General features: G+C 45.3%; 2 protein-coding genes across 3 annotated transcripts; both read left to right on the top strand.

Annotated features, from left to right (window-relative positions):
• The first annotated feature begins 7,068 nt into the window (after window positions 1-7,068).
• On the top strand, window positions 7,069-11,231 carry LOC109744209 (COP9 signalosome complex subunit 3). Of its 2 annotated transcripts, none has more exons than XM_020303302.4 (11): window positions 7,069-7,403; window positions 7,538-7,659; window positions 7,743-7,989; window positions 8,068-8,125; window positions 8,211-8,300; window positions 9,201-9,263; window positions 9,821-9,910; window positions 10,045-10,203; window positions 10,285-10,406; window positions 10,809-10,881; window positions 10,963-11,231. In XM_020303302.4, exons 1-11 carry the CDS (start codon window positions 7,216-7,218, stop codon window positions 11,032-11,034), a joined length of 1,284 nt encoding a protein of 427 aa, XP_020158891.1. In that variant the 5' UTR covers window positions 7,069-7,215; the 3' UTR covers window positions 11,035-11,231. The 2 variants fall into 2 exon arrangements, with proteins under 2 accessions (XP_020158891.1, XP_020158892.1); XM_020303303.4 differs by having other exon boundaries at window positions 7,071-7,403; window positions 10,969-11,231.
• A 2,180-nt stretch (window positions 11,232-13,411) lies between these two features.
• Window positions 13,412-15,851, top strand: LOC109744210 (FLUCTUATING-LIGHT-ACCLIMATION protein 1, chloroplastic). The gene is made up of 6 exons (XM_020303304.3): window positions 13,412-13,834; window positions 13,975-14,077; window positions 14,708-14,763; window positions 14,902-15,066; window positions 15,257-15,370; window positions 15,520-15,851. The coding sequence occupies exons 1-6, from the start codon at window positions 13,466-13,468 to the stop codon at window positions 15,619-15,621; spliced, it is 909 nt and encodes a 302-aa protein (XP_020158893.1). The 5' UTR covers window positions 13,412-13,465; the 3' UTR covers window positions 15,622-15,851.
• The last annotated feature ends 2,956 nt before the right edge of the window (window positions 15,852-18,807 follow it).

Below are 18,807 nucleotides of genomic sequence, written 5' to 3' on the forward strand. Positions count from 1 at the left end.
AAGTCCAAGAATGTGTCTGGAGAGCTCCACATTTGATTAAGCGGGGCATACTTCGGATCGCCGAATTTAGTCTGTAATAGAAAGGGCTTACCGGCCGCTATCTCCCCAGCTTGCCGGATCTCCTCCCGAGCCGCTCTCGACTCGGATCGTGCTTCTCTTGCCTCTCGTAAGGCCTTCTCGAGTTCGTCCACTTTGGCCTTGTTCTCCTCCTTGAGTGCTTGGCATTTGCCAGTGGCATCCTTCAGATCTCGCTCTATGGAAGATATTCTCCCCTCACACTGGCGCTGAGCAGCCTGTTCGGCCTTTAACTCCTCAGCTGCCTTCTTGGTAGCCACATTACTCATCCTGGCTTGCTCCTTGGCTCGGGCAAACTCTGCCCGAAGGGTCTCAACCGCGGCAGCACTATCTGTAGTTGCGCATGTCTTAGTATATAATCCTCAGCTTAGTGCTCATGTTATTATACCTACATATACTGGCCGCCCCAAAACATACCTTGCGCCTCGTCGAGCCGCCTGTTAATAAGCGTGATGTCATCATCCGCCACGTCAAGTTTCTGCTTCAGACCTGCAACCTCTGTAGTGTGGGCAGTCGCCATGGATGTAACAACATGTGTTCCAATTAGTTAGATTATTTCCTGGGCATGTCTTTTTCGATCCTCTGATTGCCTCCCTTTGGACGCCAACCAGAGTCTCAGGGGCTACTATCTACACACAGGAGCATTTTGCGTATAGAGCACAATTGAAAATAGTACATTACGTACCTCGAAGCCTCTTAGCAGGCCCATGAAGGCTTCATTCAGTCTGCTTTTCGCGGAAAGAATCCTCTCAACCACCGTACCCATCAAGGTACGATGTTCCTCTGAGACGGACGCATGTCGCAACATGTCCATCAATGTATCCGGCGCCTCCGGATTCCTGGAAGCAGTTGTAGGAGTACGAACTCCCTTTGAAGGGATATGTCCACTCGACCCTAGAGTCGTCTCCGGCTGTAAATCGGATAGTCCGGGGCCTTTATTGTTGGTCCCCGTAAGGAACGCACACCTCGGACCCTGGGCGACCGAAGTATCACCTTCGGGCGTTGTCTTCATTGTCCCCCGCACCACTTGTTGATCGGGAGAGATCCTCCGGGACGACACCTCGAAGTCGTCCTCCCTATTGGGCATGTGGAGGCATTTCGCTTTCCATCATCTCCGGAAGAAGATCCCCCGAGGAAGAGGATTGTTGAGGAAGACTGCGTGCCGGACTGCCAAAAATATATTCTAGATGTTACCCTTGTAACAGGAAAAAAAGGGATATGTTTAAAACACCCTTGTTCACTTACGATTCGGCTAAAGGCTTGTCCTTACGGAGGAACTGTGCGACAACATCGTCTTCCGACTATGAGATTATGCAACTCCCAAATACCAGAGGAATACCTTGTGTGCTATCAAACGTCACAACGTAACTGGGTTATCATAAAGATGCTCTACAGGTATCTCCGAAGGTGTTTGTTGAGTTGGCATAAATCGAGATTAGGATTTGTCACTCCAAGTATCGGAGAGGTATCTCTGGGCCCTCTCGGTAATACACATCATAAGAAGCCTTGCAAGCAAAGTGACTAATGAGTTAGTTACAAGATGATGTATTGCGGAACGAGTAAAACTACTTGCCGGTAACGAGATTGAACTAGGTATGAGGATACCGACGATCGAACCTCGGGCAAGTAACATACCGATGGACAAAGGGAATTACGTATGTTGTCATAAGGTTCGATCGATAAAGGTCTTCGTAGAATATGTAGGATCCAATATGGGCATCCATGTTCCGCTATTGGTTATTGACCGGAGAGGTGTCCCGGTCATGTCTACATAGTTCTCGAACCCATAGGGTCCGCACGCTTAACAGTCGTTGACGATATAGTGTTATATGAGTTATATGATTTGGTGACCGAATGTTGCTCGGAGTCCCGGATGAGATAACGGACATGACAAGGAGCTCCGGAATGATCCAGAGGTATAAATTGATATATATGATGATGGTATTCGGACACCGAAAGTGTTTCAGAGTGTACCGGGTAGTCATCGAAATACCAGAGGGGGTACCGGACACCCCCGGGAGGGTAATGGGCCTATTGGGCCATTAGAGAGGAGCACACCAGCCCACAAGGGGCTGGTGCACCCCCTATGGCAGCCGGCCAAGTGGGAGAAAGGAAAGGGGGGGATTCTGTTGGGGAACGTAGTAATTTCAAAAAATTTCCTACGCACACGCAAGATCATGGTGATGCATAGCAACGAGAGGGGAGAGTGTTGTCCACGTACCCTCGTAGACCGACAGCGGAAGCGTTATCACAACGCGGTTGATGTAGTCGTACGTCTTCACGATATGACCGGTCAAGTACCGAACGTACGGCACCTCCGAGTTCTACACACGTTCAGCTCGATGACGTCCCTCGAACTCCGATCCAGCCGAGTGTTGAGGGAGAGTTTCGTCAGCACGATGGCGTGGTGACGATGATGATGTTCCACCGACGCAGGGCTTCGCCTAAGCTCCGCAACGGCATTATCGAGGTGTAATATGGTGGAGGGGGCACCGCACACGGCTAAGAGATCTCAAGGATCAATTTTTGTGTCTCTGGGGTGCCCCCCTGCCCCCGTATATAAAGGAGCAAGGGGGAGGCAGCCGGCCAAGGGGAGAGGCGCGCCATAGGGGGGAGTCCTACTCCCACCGGGAGTAGGACTCCTCCTTTCCTTGTGGGAGTAGGAGAAGGGAAGGGGGAAGGAGAAAGAAGGAAGGGTGCGCACCCCTTCCCTAGTCCAATTCGGACCAGACCATGGGGAGGGGTGCGGCCACCTTTTGAGGCCTTTCTCTCCTTTCCCGTATGGCCCATTAAGGCCCAATACGAATTCCCGTAACTCTCCGGTACTCCAAAAAATACCCGAATCACTCGGAACCTTTCCGAAGTCTGAATATAGTCGTCCAAAATATCAATTTTTATGTCTCGACCATTTCGAGACTCCTCGTCATATCCCCGATCTCATCCGGGACTCCGAACTCCTTCGGTACATCAAAACTCAATAAAACTGTCATCGTAACGTTAAGCGTGCGGACCCTACGGGTTCGAGAACTATGTAGACATGACCGAGACACGTCTCCGGTCAATAACCAATAGCGGGACCTGGATGCCCATATTGGCTCCCACATATTCTACGAAGATCTTTATCGGTCAGACCGCATAACAACATACGTTGTTCCCTTTGTCACCGGTATGTTACTTGCCCGAGATTTGATCGTCGGTATCTCTATACCTAGTTCAATCTCGTTACCGGCAAGTCTCTTTACTCGTTCCGTAATACATCATCTCGCAACAAACTCATTAGTTGCAATGCTTGCAAGGCTTAAGTGATGTGCATTACCGAGAGGGCCCAGAGATACCTCTCCGACAATCGGAGTGACAAATCCTAATCTCAAAATACGCCAACCCAACAAGTACCTTCGGAGACACCTGTAGAGTACCTTTATAATCACCCATTTACGTTGTGACGTTTGGTAGCACACAAAGTGTTCCTCCGGTAAACGGGAGTTGCATAATCTCATAGTCATAGGAACATGTATAAGTCATGAAGAAAGCAATAGCAACATACTAAACGATCGGGTGCTAAGCTAATGGAATGGGTCAAGTCAATCACGTCATTCTCCTAATGAGGTGATCCCGTTAATCAAATGACAACTCATGTCTATGGCTAGGAAACATAACCATCTTTGATTAACGAGCTAGTCAAGTAGAGGCATACTAGTGACACTCTGTTTGTCTATGTATTCACACATGTATTATGTTTCCGGTTAATACAATTCTAGCATGAATAATAAACATTTATCATGATATAAGGAAATAAATAATAACTTTATTATTGCCTCTAGGGCATATTTCCTTCAGATTCTGCCTCCCCCTTCCTTCCTCTCCCCCTTTCCTCCCCCCCTGTGACAAATATGGCAGGGGGCGAGGCCAAGGGCAGGAGCCCAAGTAGGATTCAGACCTACTTGGGGCGCCCCTTGGCCTCTCCCCTCTCCCTCCCACCTATATATATGTGGGAGGGGGCCGCCTAGCACACCCAGGACAATTGCTTAGCCATGTGCGGCGCCCCCTTCACCGTTTACACCCTCGGTCATATTTTCGTAGTGCTTAGGCGAAGCCCTGCGGAGATAACTTCACCATCACAGTCATCATGATGTCGTGCTGCCGGAACTCATCCACTACTTCTACGCCTTGCTGGATCAAGAAGGCGAGGACGTCACCAAGCTGAACTGTGCTGAACGCGGAGGTGTCGTACGTTCGGTACTTGATCGGTTGGAGCGCGAAGAAGTTTGACTACATCAATTGCGTTAACAAATGCTTCCGCTTACGGTCTACGAGGGTACGTAGACACACACTCTCCCCTCTCGTTGCTATGCATCTCCTTGATAGATCTTGCGCGTGCGTAAATTTTTTGTTTGTTTTCCATGCAACATTCCCTACACTCTCCTGGCTGGTTTTGTTGATAACACTGCGTGGTATGTTTGGTGGAAGCGTCGGTAGGCAACTCATGGCGAGAAAGTTCAATTCCCCACCAAGTCTTCTCAACCAATATCTTCAATGTCTACGAACTTCTTGAGGGCGAAGAATAATAATAATGCTCAGGTTGTTAGACATGGGTGGACACGACCAAATGAGGATTGCGTGAAGCTTTATGTAGATGCGGCTTTTGATATCGAGAGTAAAACTAGGGCAACTGGAGATGTTCTCAGATATGATTGGGGCTACTTTGTGGCCGCTTCCAAGTGAACACTCGTCACTGTCAGTGACATGACGACGGCAGAGGCAATTGCCTTTTCCTAGCAAATTCTATGAGGTGCAACATGCTGGTGGCGAACTATGATTGCATGAAAGTTGTGGAGATCATGAAGAATGGTGGACATTCAGTAGGGCCTGCCGCGCAGTAGTGGAGCTACATATAAAATCTTGGGCGAGCCAGACTGAAGGGAAACGCATATTTTTGCTCTCAAAACCCAGCTTGGCCTTTAGTATTCACTATTTTGGTCCTGGATTGGGCGGCCACGACCTGATTTTGTTTCACCGTAGTTCTGCATTGTTGCCGCGATGACCTGCAACAATTGTCACTTCCCCTGTCATGAGTTTACTAACATTTCCTTTGATTTTTGTCCTAGGAAGGCCAATGTGGTGGCACATGCTCTAGCTAGTAAGTCATATAACTCTAGCACTTTTGTTTGACAACAGGAACCTCCTGCATTTCTTGTGGATGTCATCACAAACAATGTAAGCGTTTTGCCTTATGAATAGAAAATACCACGAAGGCTTCCCCTAAAAAAAGGTATTGTCTTTAAAAATATAGCATTTTCTTGAAGAGTGTGCTAAGAACCAATGCATTAAGACTGGCTAAGTCAATTTTACTTGATTGGCGACATCCCTATCTCCTTGCGCCAATAGTTTTATGTCCTCAATTTATTTTCAGAGAATTCATCCCGCTTTTTTCGGAGAGAATCGCCTCTTAAAATATGTGAGTATGTGGTGGACGAGTTGCAATGTCAACTCTACTCAAATACTACATACAAAAGTGTGTTTGGTTTCATGATAGAAAAAAGATGATTTTTTTCCAAGGAGACAACCGAGATTTTTCTTTTAAATTTGTGGACAATTTTTCTATGTGATTAAATCATGTGATTGAACAACAATCCCATAGTGGGATTCTTCTATGGATTTCAACCAACCAAAAATTTAGGCAATTTTCGAGTCCAAGAAGCCCTAAGACATGTTTTTTGGTGTATGATTATTCATCTATGTTAGGCCTATATTATTCTGAATTTGTCATTACTTCAGATGTTTACCCTGTCAACCCTGGACCATTCAGTCACCCCATTACAATTGGAAGCTACGACATGCATCAAAGCTATTGAAGCAACTGCTGAAAATGGGCAACCGTCGGGTGATCTTCGAGTCAAACTTGCTCCACCTCATCAATGCCCTCACTATTGGCGACTATGATTAGTCATCTATAGGTGTGCTTCTGAGAGAACCGCTAGCCTTTTGTTTTACCTCCTTTGAAGCTTTTGAATTCAAATTCTGTAAACCTGAGTGTAATAAGGTAGCTCATGGCCTTGCAACGTTCATCTTTAGGGTTGGTATGCTTTGCCCATGTTGGAAGGAGCAAGCTCTTAACTTTGTGTATGACTTGGTCGTCGACGAGTTGGCTGTGCGAGGTGAAGTTACGAAATCCATTTCCAGTTAAAACTTAAAACAAACAAACTAAACAATGTGGTTTCCTTTGTATAAAAAGATCCAACGCATTTTTTATAAAGGACATCACATAGTTTTGCTTTTTACCTTTAAGTACGTTACATTGTTAGTACTCCAAAGAATGTTTTTCAACAAACACACTGTAGATATAGATCAAAACATTGTTCTCTCTATCAAGAAAACGTTGTTCTCTCTTTTTTTGACGAGTAAAAGACTTTATTTCTCATAGAATGGTCATATCATTTACAAGAAGAAGAGAAATAAAATCTGGGGTAGAATTCTCCGACAGTCCAGACGATCGGCTATCGAATGAATATCTAGCTAAACTATCAGCAACTTGATTCGCTTCCGGAAACAATGTTCATAGCAACTTTTTGTGAAATCCATACCTATCTGCTTACACTCTAGAACCACAGTCATATCAGCTCTAAGATAGTCATCCATTGATTGCACTGCTTCCAGCGCGATCATCCAATCAAACTCAATTTCAACACTATTGCAACCAATGTTTGATGTGAGATATAGTCCGTTCTTGATGGCATGAAGCTCTGCTGATTCAACATCATGAATGTGTGGTAGAAACCAGTTTCAAACATTGTTCTCTCCTTCCATCAAACGACAGAGTCATAAACCGCGACCTCTTCTTTTTCACGGTTATTATGATCTCTTTCCGTCTCACATGTTGTGGCTGAATTGGGTACATGGACGGGGCAGATCACATCTCCAAAATCACCGAACGGTCCAGATTCCTCAGACGTAGAGGCCCCCAAGAACAAGACACCTTTGGGCCGGTCGCGTGCCCACAAAAGCACCATCCGCCGCTCGTCCCGTCCCGTCTCGTCTCCCCCAACCAGGCGAAAAGCCGCATCGCGAACGGCACCAGACCAAACCCCCGAATCCGAACCAAGTAGCAAGGGTAAAGCCCCATCTGCGGCGGCGGCGGCGGCGATGGAGTCGGTGGAGGCGCTCGTGGCGCACATCCAGGGCCTCTCCGGGAGCGCGGACGAGCTGGCGCAGCTCCACGGCCTCCTCAAGCAGGCCGACGGCGACGCCCTGCGCGCCCACTCCGCCGGCCTCCTGCCCTTCCTCTCCCACCTCCACCCCGGCGCCCACTCCCTCGGCTACCTCTACCTCCTGTACGCGACCCCGCACCACCTCCCCCTTCACCAAAACCCTAACCCCCTTCGAGTCCATCGCGCCGCGACGCTCCAATCTCTCCTTCGCGTCGATCGATCCCTAGCGCATCTAACCGTTCGTTTACTCTCCGCAGGGATTCTTTCGTGTCGTCGTCTGCTAATCTGAGGGCCCACGCCGGCGGGGACCTTCTTGTGACCGTGGCCGATTTCCTCACCTCTTGCTCGGCCGACCAGATACGCATGGCGCCCGACAAATGTGTGTGCCGTGCGATTATCAAATCGAATTGTTCCGTTTCGTTTTGCCGCGGGCTAAACTTTCTAATCTGTTTGTTTGTGCAGTTCTGAATGTGTGTAGGGTGCTCAAGAACGAGGTCATGCAGCTCAACGCGCCGATCAGAGGGATTGCTCCGCTGCGGGCGGCCGTCCGCAAGATCCAGACATCGTCAGAGCAGCTTACCCCGCTCCATGCGGAATACCTGATGCTGTGCCTGCTGGCCAAGCAGTACAAGGCTGGCCTGAGCGTCCTGGAAGACGATATATTCGAAGTTGATCAGCCCAAGGACTTGTTCCTCTACTGCTACTACGGGTCTGGATTAACTTTGTCGAATGGCTTATGGTTTTTGAGTATGTGTTGACTTGCTTACTAGTTTGCTTTCTCTTGCAGGGCGATGATATATATTGGGCTGAAGAAGTTCCGTAAAGCATTGGAGCTTCTTCACAATGTGAGGCCTTCAACTATGCGACTAGTTTTCTGGGTAGCCGTTTCTCCGTTTGTGCTGTTTACCGAAGATATACTTCTTTTTTCAGGCTGTTACTGCCCCAATGTCGTCATTGAATGCAATTACTGTCGAGGCTTACAAGAAGTATGTCCTAGTTTCGCTCATTCAGAGTGGACAGGTATATCACTTCTTTGCATTCTATAGTGATTTATGATGCTACTTTTAGGGAAAAGTTGCCTTATCGCGTTGGGTTTGGATCAATTAAGGCATGTCTATCCTGCCTAACTTTGATCGACGACATTGATGCTTCCTATAGATAGATGCACATCATTAGTTGCCAAAATAAGATATAAGATGTAGTTTGTTGTCACCTGCATTTGTTGTTGGGAGAACAAGTTTGTTTCTTCCCAGCTTTAATCAAAATAAAATCATTTTAAAATGGAATATGTAACTTAAGACCACTACCACATAGAAAATAGGAAATCGATTAAATGAAACACCTTGGAGAAGAAAGCGATGCATTAATACCAAAGATGTGTCCTATTCATATATGCCACTTGCTAGATTAAGCTAGGTCTAAGGTAAGAATGTGAATGACATAGGGCCAAATTTGATGCTAGAATGCTAGATTAATGTAGTAACATATCATATCCCTGAAAAGAGACTACAAGTGTTTCAGATTTGCTGGCATTACAAGCTGAATGCATGGAACCCCTCCTCCTATCTTCTGTTGATGGGATAATGTGATAAACCTATTGTGATTTGATGATCATAAATTCATAATTCTTTGTTTTGTTTTCCCTAGTTGGTACAAATAGGAGCACAAATATACAAAATTTGTCAGTGAATGAAGAAAATATGGCAACATAGGCTATTGGTGCCCATATTAGTGCGTGCATATCGTAATCATTAACCGTTGTCCATCATTATTTGTTTGGAACGAAAACCAATGGCCCTGTAAGCCCTTTGCTCTACTGGTGGTTCCGTATCATGTTTAGATAGCTTGTTACATTTGGAATGATTTTGTTGAAGTCCGGTGTGGTATGTCAAGTTGAGATGTATTGAATTTTTGGAACAGGTTCCGTCATTCCCCAAGTACACATCTTCGACTGCTCAAAGGAATCTGAAAAATCACACTCAGGTATACTTCCTTCCCATTAGTTATAATTTCAAATGTATCCAGTGTAAAAAGGTGTTGCTCTTGCACTCACAAGTTGTTGGATGCAATGTGGTAGACTGGTAGTCATCTGCCCTCCCGAGTTTCTTCATTGGCTTTGGGCGTGACAGTAGTCAAATTAAATTTAGTTCTGATATATAATTTTTCATAGTATATTATTTCGCCCTTCCTAGTTTATTCATTGGTTTTGGTGCCACGGTAGTCAAATTGATTCAGTTCTGATAATTTTTTATGGTGGTTATTCGTGCATTATTCTATTGAATGATGTTTATTGCTTTACTCTATCAGCTACATTTGATTGATTCTTGGTACAATGTGCATACCTTAGACTTTAAAAATGAACTGACTTAGTTTCATAGTGCTAAGACAATAAGTACACGGATGTCTTGTCACCACCAGTGCCATGCTTTAATAATATGTGCCTTTGCTATAAATGATGTAATTTATCCCTTTTATTACATGATAATCCTTTTTAGCTCTTTCAGGAAGCATTAATGCTGTCTATACTGTTTAATTTTTAGATTTACGTCGATCTGTCTACATGCTATGGTACTGGTAGCTACTCTGATTTGGAGACATTCATCCAGTCAAATGCAGAGGCCTTCCAAACTGTGAGTATTTTCTCTTTCCTTCTTTGTCTAACATGCTCTACCGTTAGTGACTAGTGTCAGTCTGTTACCAGGCATACCCCCAGCTGTACCTACCTCCTTGCTGGGAACTACTTCTGATTATTTGCGTGTTTCAGGATAACAACTTTGGACTAGTGAAGCAAGTGCTCTCTTCAATGTACAAGCGAAACATCCAGAGGCTGACCCAGACCTACTTAACTCTTTCACTTGAAGACATTGCCAGCTCTGTTCAACTTAACACCCCGAAAGAAGCTGAGATGCATGTACTTAGGATGGTAGGTGTTTGTATGCAGTCTGGTGATCTTTAGCATCTACGGAAAACATTATCACACAATTTGACTATTTTATAAATTCAGATTGAAGATGGTGAGATCCATGCAACGATAAACCAGAAGGATGGCATGGTCAGCTTTAATGAAGATCCTGAGCAATATAAAAGTAGTGAGATGGTGGAGCACATAGACTCTTCTATTCAAAGGTACGTGCCTTTTATTTTCTACCCTCATACTGTATGTTATATATAAGTTGTGCACGCTCCTAGGTTTCTGAAATGTATCATTTTCCTTGGTACATGGTTTCATGCCTTTTATTTTCTACCCTCATACTATATGTTATATATAAGTTGTGCACGCTCCTAGATCTCTGAAATCTATCATTTTCCTTGGTACATAGTTTCCACTCTTTGTGTCCTAGCATAGTCTCAACGAACATCACTGAGGATTTGAAATATAGTTACTGGATTGCTTAATTCTATTTTAGTAGGTGGCATGTTTTTCTATTCCAGAATTTATTCTTAGGCACATGCTGAATATGATTAAATATGGAGCAGAAACAACTAATGTTTTGTGACTGATTTAATGCTCTAACAAATGTTCTTCAGGTTGATGGCTTTGTCCAAGAAGCTGACCTCAATTGATCAGAACATCTCGTGTGATCATGCATTTTTGATGAAGGTTAGCTCTTCAGACTTGCAGATGTATTTTTCCTTCTTGCCGTTGTGTTGCCCTCTGTTGTTTTCTAATAAGTGTGAGTAGGTGCAGAGTGGAAGGGAACGTGCAAGATTCGACTACGATGACTTCGACTCGGTTCCGCACAAATATTTTTGAGATGATCAGCACCTTAGGTGTCTCGGAAGTACTACCATCAAGCTAGCCTTGCCCTGAGGTTATTATTGGTTCGACCCGTATATTACAGCCATCGAAGTTTGAACCCTGTAATTTCTGGAATTAAAGGATGGGAGCTTTTGCTTAGGGATAATGATATTCACTCTTAGAATTTGCACAGCAAGCTTTCATTTTGAGTACCCATTGTGTTTGCTGCTGTGTGCTGCCTGTTACCTGGGTAGGCCAAGTTAGTCTTTCTTTTTTTGAGTAGGAAGGCAATCACGTTCGGCCGAAGCGCTTTCCGTGGGCCAGTAAGCGGTTGGGCCGTCAGATTGGTTAGAGCCTAAAAAGGTTGATCTTTTGGCTCCCTAACATAGACCAAATTTTCATCTGCAACCTCCAGCCAGGACGCGTCAGGTCGTGCTCCATCTAATCTGAGCTGCACGAAAGTTATGGAATAGCAAAACCGAGGTGAGTTTTGGCCACAGCCCAAACTTCTGCACATACACGTGGGAGTGAGAGTCGTCTGCAAATGTCTCGAGGTGTTCGGACTCTTTTGCCGTTCAACGAGGTGCTGCAAATGGCCGCGTCCGTGTGTTCCTGCAAACTGGCCACAAACTGGAGGAGGTTTGCAGGAGTCCAAACTTCTGCCACGTAGGACTCCGGCACCCGTAGCCCATTTACACTTTTCTTCCACTCCGTCTCTTCCTTCAGCCTTATTTGCACCCTTCTAGCCCGACGCCGCCACCGTCCCACTCCGGCTACAGGTATCCTCTGCTCACTGCCAACGCTGTCTGTGCTGGGCACCACACCCGACAAGTGTTTAGCCAAATGTCATTGAGTTTTTTCTTTTTTAAGTTTAAATTATTTCTTTGGAGCAACCACGATGGCGGAATACTCAATGATGAAGGATGAGTTGTGTGATCCGTGGTTGGCTTGAATTGCGGACTTTGTAGGCATGAAGTGGTGCGGTGTTTTGGTTAAATGTGCATTCTTGGTTTCATGAGCAAAAACACTCCGCACCTTTTAACTTGCATGATCGCAATATGAAGTCGCTAGCCCATCGACGATGCACGATCTCAAACTGCCGCCATGAAGTATTACAGTGCGATTGCACAAAAGTGGAGAGAAGGTGGCCATCCGATGCGTCGATCATGGAGATCGTAAGTTTGCTTCTTGTTGCTCCGTATGTTGGATCAATTCATTGATACATTGAGTGTTGCAACTTGATAGTCATCATGTTGTATAGCCTGGATGCGTTATGTGTTGTACCACAGAATGGAGGGTAGACCATTCATGTTGATTCATGTCTAGACGCATCCACGAACGGATATTGCGTCTGATTTAAGAGACAGCGTTGGAGATGTCCTAACTTCTTGATGCCAAAGATAGTGTCATACTCCCTATCTGAGGACAGGGTGTTGACCTGTTGGCTGGACAGTCGAGGTAGCTGCCAACTCACCTGAGTTCGAGTCCCGACTAGGACGCGGTGCTCGTGGAGTTTCTCCTATAAAAAAAATGCCAACGAGAGGGCATCAGTATGATGGATCAGACAGTGCTCAAGTCGGCAATGCATTCTATCCAATGGCCTCCTCGGAGCACACAAATTTCACCTACACAAATGAGTTCAAATCCAGAAATAATGCGAGCACCAAGACTTAAACCTTGACGAGTTTAGATACCAGTGTCCTCCTAACCATCCAACCACATATTTTTTTGGCATGGTAATACGCATCTCATCATTTATATCATAAGGATCATAGTACAAGTCACGTACATAACGACGTGGTAAAACTGAAAAGACAGCAAAACGCTAGTCTTTGCACAAAGAAACATCATCAAGAATTAAAATTATAAATAAGACCGAAGAATCCTCCAAGCTTCAATACAGACTACATATGGATATATATGGACGCATGTTAGAGTGTAGATTCACTAATTTTGCTTCGTACGTAGTCTATATCAGAATCCGTAAAAGGTGTTAGTAGATGGCTAGACTTGTTTGCAAATATTTCTTGACTATCTGATTGGACGTTTTCCCCCCGAAGATTTGCAGATTCCAGCAATTTGTAGCCAATTTATGTTGGCTTTTATTTAGACAGAGTAAAACTAAACAAACACTTGCACGATCACGTCGAAAGACAAAAAACTATGTCTTCGGACATTGAACACAAGCCGACATTGAACACGACTAGAACTCCACGTTCCATGTTAGTGCTATGTCGGAGACTTACATGCTAAGCTAGACTGAATTCTTAGGAGGAGTACTTTCCAAGAAATTCAGATGTACAGAGAGAGTTGGAGGCGCCTTCCAGGAAACTCAGATGTACCAGAGTTGGAGGAGTCCTATTTAGGGCCAGCATTACCGAGCAGCCGCGATTCGATCAAACTGCAAACCCCTCGCTCGCTAGCTAAACCCTCTCCCCCGCCTCCCATGGCGACCGCCGGCTGTGCCGGCCGCTGGGCCCCGCTTGCCCTCGCTCTGCTACTCGCCGCCGTCGTTGCGCTGGCGCTCATCCCGCAGGCTGCCCGCGCCGCGTCCGGCGGCGTCATGGGCGGGCGCTCCTACTCCTCTTCCGAACCCGACGAATCGTCGTCCTCCAACTCGTATTCGTTCTACGACTCGTCGAGTCACATATCGATCGGCGCGCCGTCGCGTCGCCGCGCGGCCAAGGACGACGACGACGACGACAACTCGGATGTGATATTCTGGGTGCTGTTCGTCGGTCTCGTTTTGCTCATCGCTGCCGTCTGGTACTACTACGAGTACGAACGCCAGAGGACGACCGTGGTTAAGCTCCAGGTTCTCCCGATCTTCTTCAGTTCAGAGCAGCGCAGCAGTTTACCTCTCTTGATTTAATTTATCACTGGGCACTAGTGGTAGTTAATGCAAGTCAATGAAGGTCGTGACAATTTCAGGTTGCTTTTTGTTCACGGTTTCAGGTTGCCTTGCTCGGCTGGGCGAAACCGTTTCAGAAGGAATTGAACGAGATCGCGGAGAGAGTACAGGCTTCCAACAAGCATTCGTACAAATTCATGTTGACTGGTAATGTGATTCCTAAGTTTTTGAGGCTCTGGGTACTTTGCTGTATGTGATTCCTAAGCATTGACTTCCATGGCTGCTTGTGCAATAGTTTCAGTTTGTCGTTAACTTTAAAGTTCTGCACTGGTTAACTCGTGTCTTTTGTTGTTCAAACTATCTTGATTCTGTTGTTAAGTTCACCCTCTCGTTGAAAACAATGTTCAGTGATTTCAACATATATATAGAAGAAACGGAAAGCTAGGTTGGACAACATAGAGTCATAGCTCCAGAGTATTAAGTCAATTGGCAACTCTGTATTGAATGTTGTTTCTGTCGTGGTTTCTGAATAAATAGATAGATCGATCGAAGCTAGGCCATATGTTGCAGACAGCTCGACAAATATGTAAGAGCATAGTATATACGAGTGGTGTTCAAGACAAGAATTATCAAATATTTATATTAGCATATACCCAAACTGCCCATCTTATTCGCATGACTGAATGTGACTGTAACTATTCCGGATACAGGTGCACTAAGGATATACAACCTTGCATCAGATTTTTACTGTCAATACATCTTGTAGAGATCTATGGCTGGTATTAATTGTTCATCTGTACTGACCTGCTTATCCCGTTCCCCTGACTCATTATGCAGAGACCATATGTTCATTGAGCCGTCACAGGGATTGCTGCGTATTTTCAAGCTTATCAGTAAGAAACCTGTACTACATAGCTCATCTACGGGGCTAGATGGTTCTTCTCGTTTAAGATGACCACTAGGATTTTATATGCAGCCTCCTATATTTGAACTGATCGAGTCCTGTAATGTTGCTGTCTAAATTGTTTTAGGTTAATGTGAAAAATGGAGCGGATACTTGGGAGGCGCATTTCGATAAACTTTCTATCAAGGAGAGGAGCAAATTTGATGAAGAAACACTTTACAACTTGGAAGGAATCAAGCGGACGAAAGAGTACTCCAAAAAGTTAGATGGCTCCAGAAACGAATATATAGTGGTACGTTAACTTCATCCACAGTAAATTGTTTCCAGAAAAGGGGTCTTCAATGCTTCCTTTTTGACGCCAACTACTTGTTGTTTGAGACATGTTGGTTAACATAATTTCGATGATATGGTATTCTTTTGTCACTAAAGTGAAGCTTAATGTTTGCATAAAGACTTTTTGTAATGATTTGCAATTCGTTCAGGTAACCATCCTAGTTGCTGCCAAGGGAGCGCTGAAGTTCCCCAAAATCAGAAGACCCGCAGATCTGGAAGCAGTAGTAGAAAAACTCAACTCTATACCTAACCGAGAAATTCGGGTATGGAAAATGTTTCTATCTTTTTTCATAATTTACACAAGTGCTGCCAGTTGTCTAATTGAGATTAGTGGACGCCAAAGCTATCCATGTCATTTTTCCCCTAACATCGCTGATAATAATAAATTACCTTTTTGTGCTTGCTTTCTTAGGGCGTTCATGTTTTATGGACTCCTCAAGATGAGAATGACATTCTTTCCGAAGAGAAGCTTCGAGCGGATTATCCTAATCTGAAGCCTCATAATGATTACTAGGACGGCATCCTTTTGGCGTTCTTGGATGCTATGATACAACATCTAGTCAGACTATACATGTAAAAGGATATGGTAGCTCATGGTAATTTCTGGAAGTTACGGTGCATTGAAACGAAATCATTTAGAGTCTAGGCTGCAAACACCATTCATGTGACATCACCTCTTGTATTTTGACGTTTGTTTATGAAGCAATAGATGAACTCTTCAATATGGAAGAGGGATGCTTGCAAGAGCTTTGCAAAAACCATGGGCGACACGTCTTCCAAATTAAAATTGCTTGCCAGTTGCAAGCCACTAACTAATTGGTATGTGCATTAGTTATTACAAATTAACTATGTGCACCGGAATTTTGTATCCTTCTATTTTTGAAGCATGCAGGAGAGAGTACAACGTGGAAGACGGCACAAACCCATACAAAAGATGGCACGACCTATAAAAATGATGTCCAAGATAACCTAGACTGAATAACATCAACATCATAGAGAGGTCAACTGTGACTCTGTGAGAGCCTAAACACGAGTCAACCGCAACATGACCTAGAGACGATTAACACGACGATGACGAGTGACATCACAGAGCAAGAGGCCACCAGCCCAACGCCACCGGACCAGTCGCCATTGAGGCCGTAGAGAGGGAACTGTGGAGGTGACGGAGACCATCCGTAAGTGAGTAGAAGGTCATGCCCGAACATTGATGATGAAGCCAAATGACCAATGAAACGACCAATGAGCACTCGACCAACGACCAAACCCACCCATGCGCTGGATATGAGCCGGCGAGACGATGCTCCAAATCCGACAGAACCACACCCAGATATGGCCGAGGATGACCGGGAGGAGGGGGGCGAAGTCGGGGTCAGTGGATGGGATGAAGGACCCTCGACGCTGCCATAGACCGAGCGTGCGGCACCACCGCGACCAGACAACCACACTGAGGTGCTAGTGAGAGGGGCTACCAAACCGGCGACGAGGAGCTCCGGCATTACATCGGACCGACACAATGTACAATAAGCAGAATGGCGCCACCACATGTGCCACCGATGATACGAGCTTTGGCCACAGATATTTGACCAGGATAATGACCTTGTATGTCGTTGTCAAAATGGAGAGAAAACTCGAAACTGTTATGAGATCTCGAAGAAGACGTAGGAGTCCAAAGTCTAGACTACAAATGAAAAATCACAGTGATTGATCTTTGGATAGTGTTTTTTTAAGCCAAGAACTGTAGAACAATGGTTCTACGGTACTCCCATCATTCCTTTATCTAAGGTGTATTATTTTCAGCACGGTGACCAAGGCACATAATTATGAACTACTCCCTTTGTAAACTAATATAAGAGCGTTTAGATTACTATTTTAGTGATCTAAACACTCTTATATTAGTTTACGGAGGGAGTATTTAGGATGAAATTACCTTTGTCTAATTCGTAGATTAGCGGCAAGTAAATCATTTAGGTTAGGAAAGGAAGAGATACATGCAACCAGGAGAGAGATAGTTTCCTTTTCTTTCTCTTAGAGATGCATGCAATCAGAGGATAGATACTTTTCTTTTTCTGAAGGGCCAAGATCGGAATTACGAGGAATTAGAACAAATGCATCTTACATTATGAAATTTTATAAAAGAAAAACAAATACACCATATATAAAGAAACGGAGGGAGTATTTCATAGCATAGAGAAATAGATCTTTGGATAGTAGAACTGATAGTGATAGAAATGAATTTCATAGCATAGAGAAAGCAGAGTACACTCAAGGACGAGTGAACCAGATTTTGTATTTAGTTTTCAAAATACTACTCGTAAGATTTTGGTCGATCAACGGTAGATGTTTTAGTTGGAAAGAAGCCACATCCCTTTCTTTCCTGATTCAGCTTCAAAATTTTAGGCGACTTTACCTGATACATTGAAGTTGCCATTATCTTTTTTATAAACACAGCGTTTCCTTTTACGGTTTTGCTAAAACTCATTCAGCTGAGAAACTTTTTGGTCTCATTCACTTTTCCCACCATTAGATTCAATCACGTCACGATTCGTGTTTTGTCCAAGCGGAACTGTCGTGGAATTGTCACGGCAGATGTTCTCGAGCTAGGACTTAGTCGTGGAGCCATCGCAACCAGGAAGCTTGAAGGGGTTAATGTGGGACGAGGGACACGAGGGTTTATACTGGTTCGGCCCCTTACGGTGAAGGTAAAAGCCTACGTCCAGTTGAGATGGTATTGATTTAGGGTTACGATCTCCAGGGAGCTAAACCGCTATGCCCGGCTCTCGATGAGATTGTTCTTGTCCCTAAACCGCTGCCGGGTCATCCCTTTATATAGGGAGGCTGACGCCCAGCAGCCCTCAGAGTCCCAGCCGGCTCATAAGAGCGTCCGGCTCGGACTCTCAATCATACTTGCCTTGCACTATAAGTTCTACCATAATAACGATTGTAACTACGGGCCTTAAGCCATATCCGGGTCTTAAGCCCATCTCTGGCCCACCGTCTTCAAGCTTGGCTCCGGGCTTCTGGTAATGACCATTAGAGTAACCCGGCCCCTCCTGGCGGGTGACTCTAAGGTCTATATCCTCAACATTAGGCCCCAGATTGATTTGAGCCGGCTCATGTCAATCTTCAACTCTTCCGACAGAAAAAATCTCCGGCTTACCTTTCATGTGAGGCCATAACCCGGTGTGACGTCATCCTCTGACTCCGGATAATCCGCCGTGACGTCATCTTCCATTAAGCCCGTTTTTTACTCCACCGGATCCGCAACGGATCTTTGCTTTTACTGTCATCCCGAAAATCGAGGCGTCATGGGGGGGAGATAATCACGCCACGGTCTCCTTGATTCTCGCGCCCGCTTTATGAGCTCGCCTTATAAATAGGCCGGCCCGACGGGCTTCTCTGCCACTCTTCTTCCTCCTCGCACCGCTGCCTCTCTCACTGAGCTCGCACTCCGCCGCCGTCGTCTCGCCTCCGGTCTTCGTCAACCTTGGCCGCTGCATCACCCTAACTCGGACCAGATAAACAGCGGCGACTCCCGCACCTCTTCAGCTCCGGTAAGTTCTCACTACCCCGTAGAGTAGATCTGCAATAGGGTTCATCCACGTTCTTCGTGTTCGTCACCATTGCCCGCAAGTTCGGTAGTTCTCCTAGTTACTGCTCCTGCTTGATCTTAGGCCTGCATAGAACTAGTGCGGTAGTTGTT

This window comes from Aegilops tauschii, chromosome 7 (genome assembly GCF_002575655.3).
Source record: "Aegilops tauschii subsp. strangulata cultivar AL8/78 chromosome 7, Aet v6.0, whole genome shotgun sequence".
Lineage (NCBI taxonomy): Eukaryota > Viridiplantae > Streptophyta > Magnoliopsida > Poales > Poaceae > Aegilops > Aegilops tauschii.

Excerpts from the sequence above, each read along its gene's own strand:
- LOC109744210 (XM_020303304.3), top strand. The coding sequence starts at position 13,466 with ATGGCGACCGCCGGCTGTGCCGGCCGCTGGGCCCCGCTTGCCCTCGCT. Across the intron at positions 14,078-14,707 it reads GTACAAATTCATGTTGACTG|AGACCATATGTTCATTGAGC; the intron begins GTAATGTGATTC and ends CTCATTATGCAG. Across the intron at positions 15,371-15,519 it reads TACCTAACCGAGAAATTCGG|GGCGTTCATGTTTTATGGAC; the intron begins GTATGGAAAATG and ends TTGCTTTCTTAG.
- LOC109744209 (XM_020303302.4), top strand. The coding sequence starts at position 7,216 with ATGGAGTCGGTGGAGGCGCTCGTGGCGCACATCCAGGGCCTCTCCGGG. Across the intron at positions 7,404-7,537 it reads CTCGGCTACCTCTACCTCCT|GGATTCTTTCGTGTCGTCGT; the intron begins GTACGCGACCCC and ends TACTCTCCGCAG. Across the intron at positions 7,660-7,742 it reads ACGCATGGCGCCCGACAAAT|TTCTGAATGTGTGTAGGGTG; the intron begins GTGTGTGCCGTG and ends TTGTTTGTGCAG.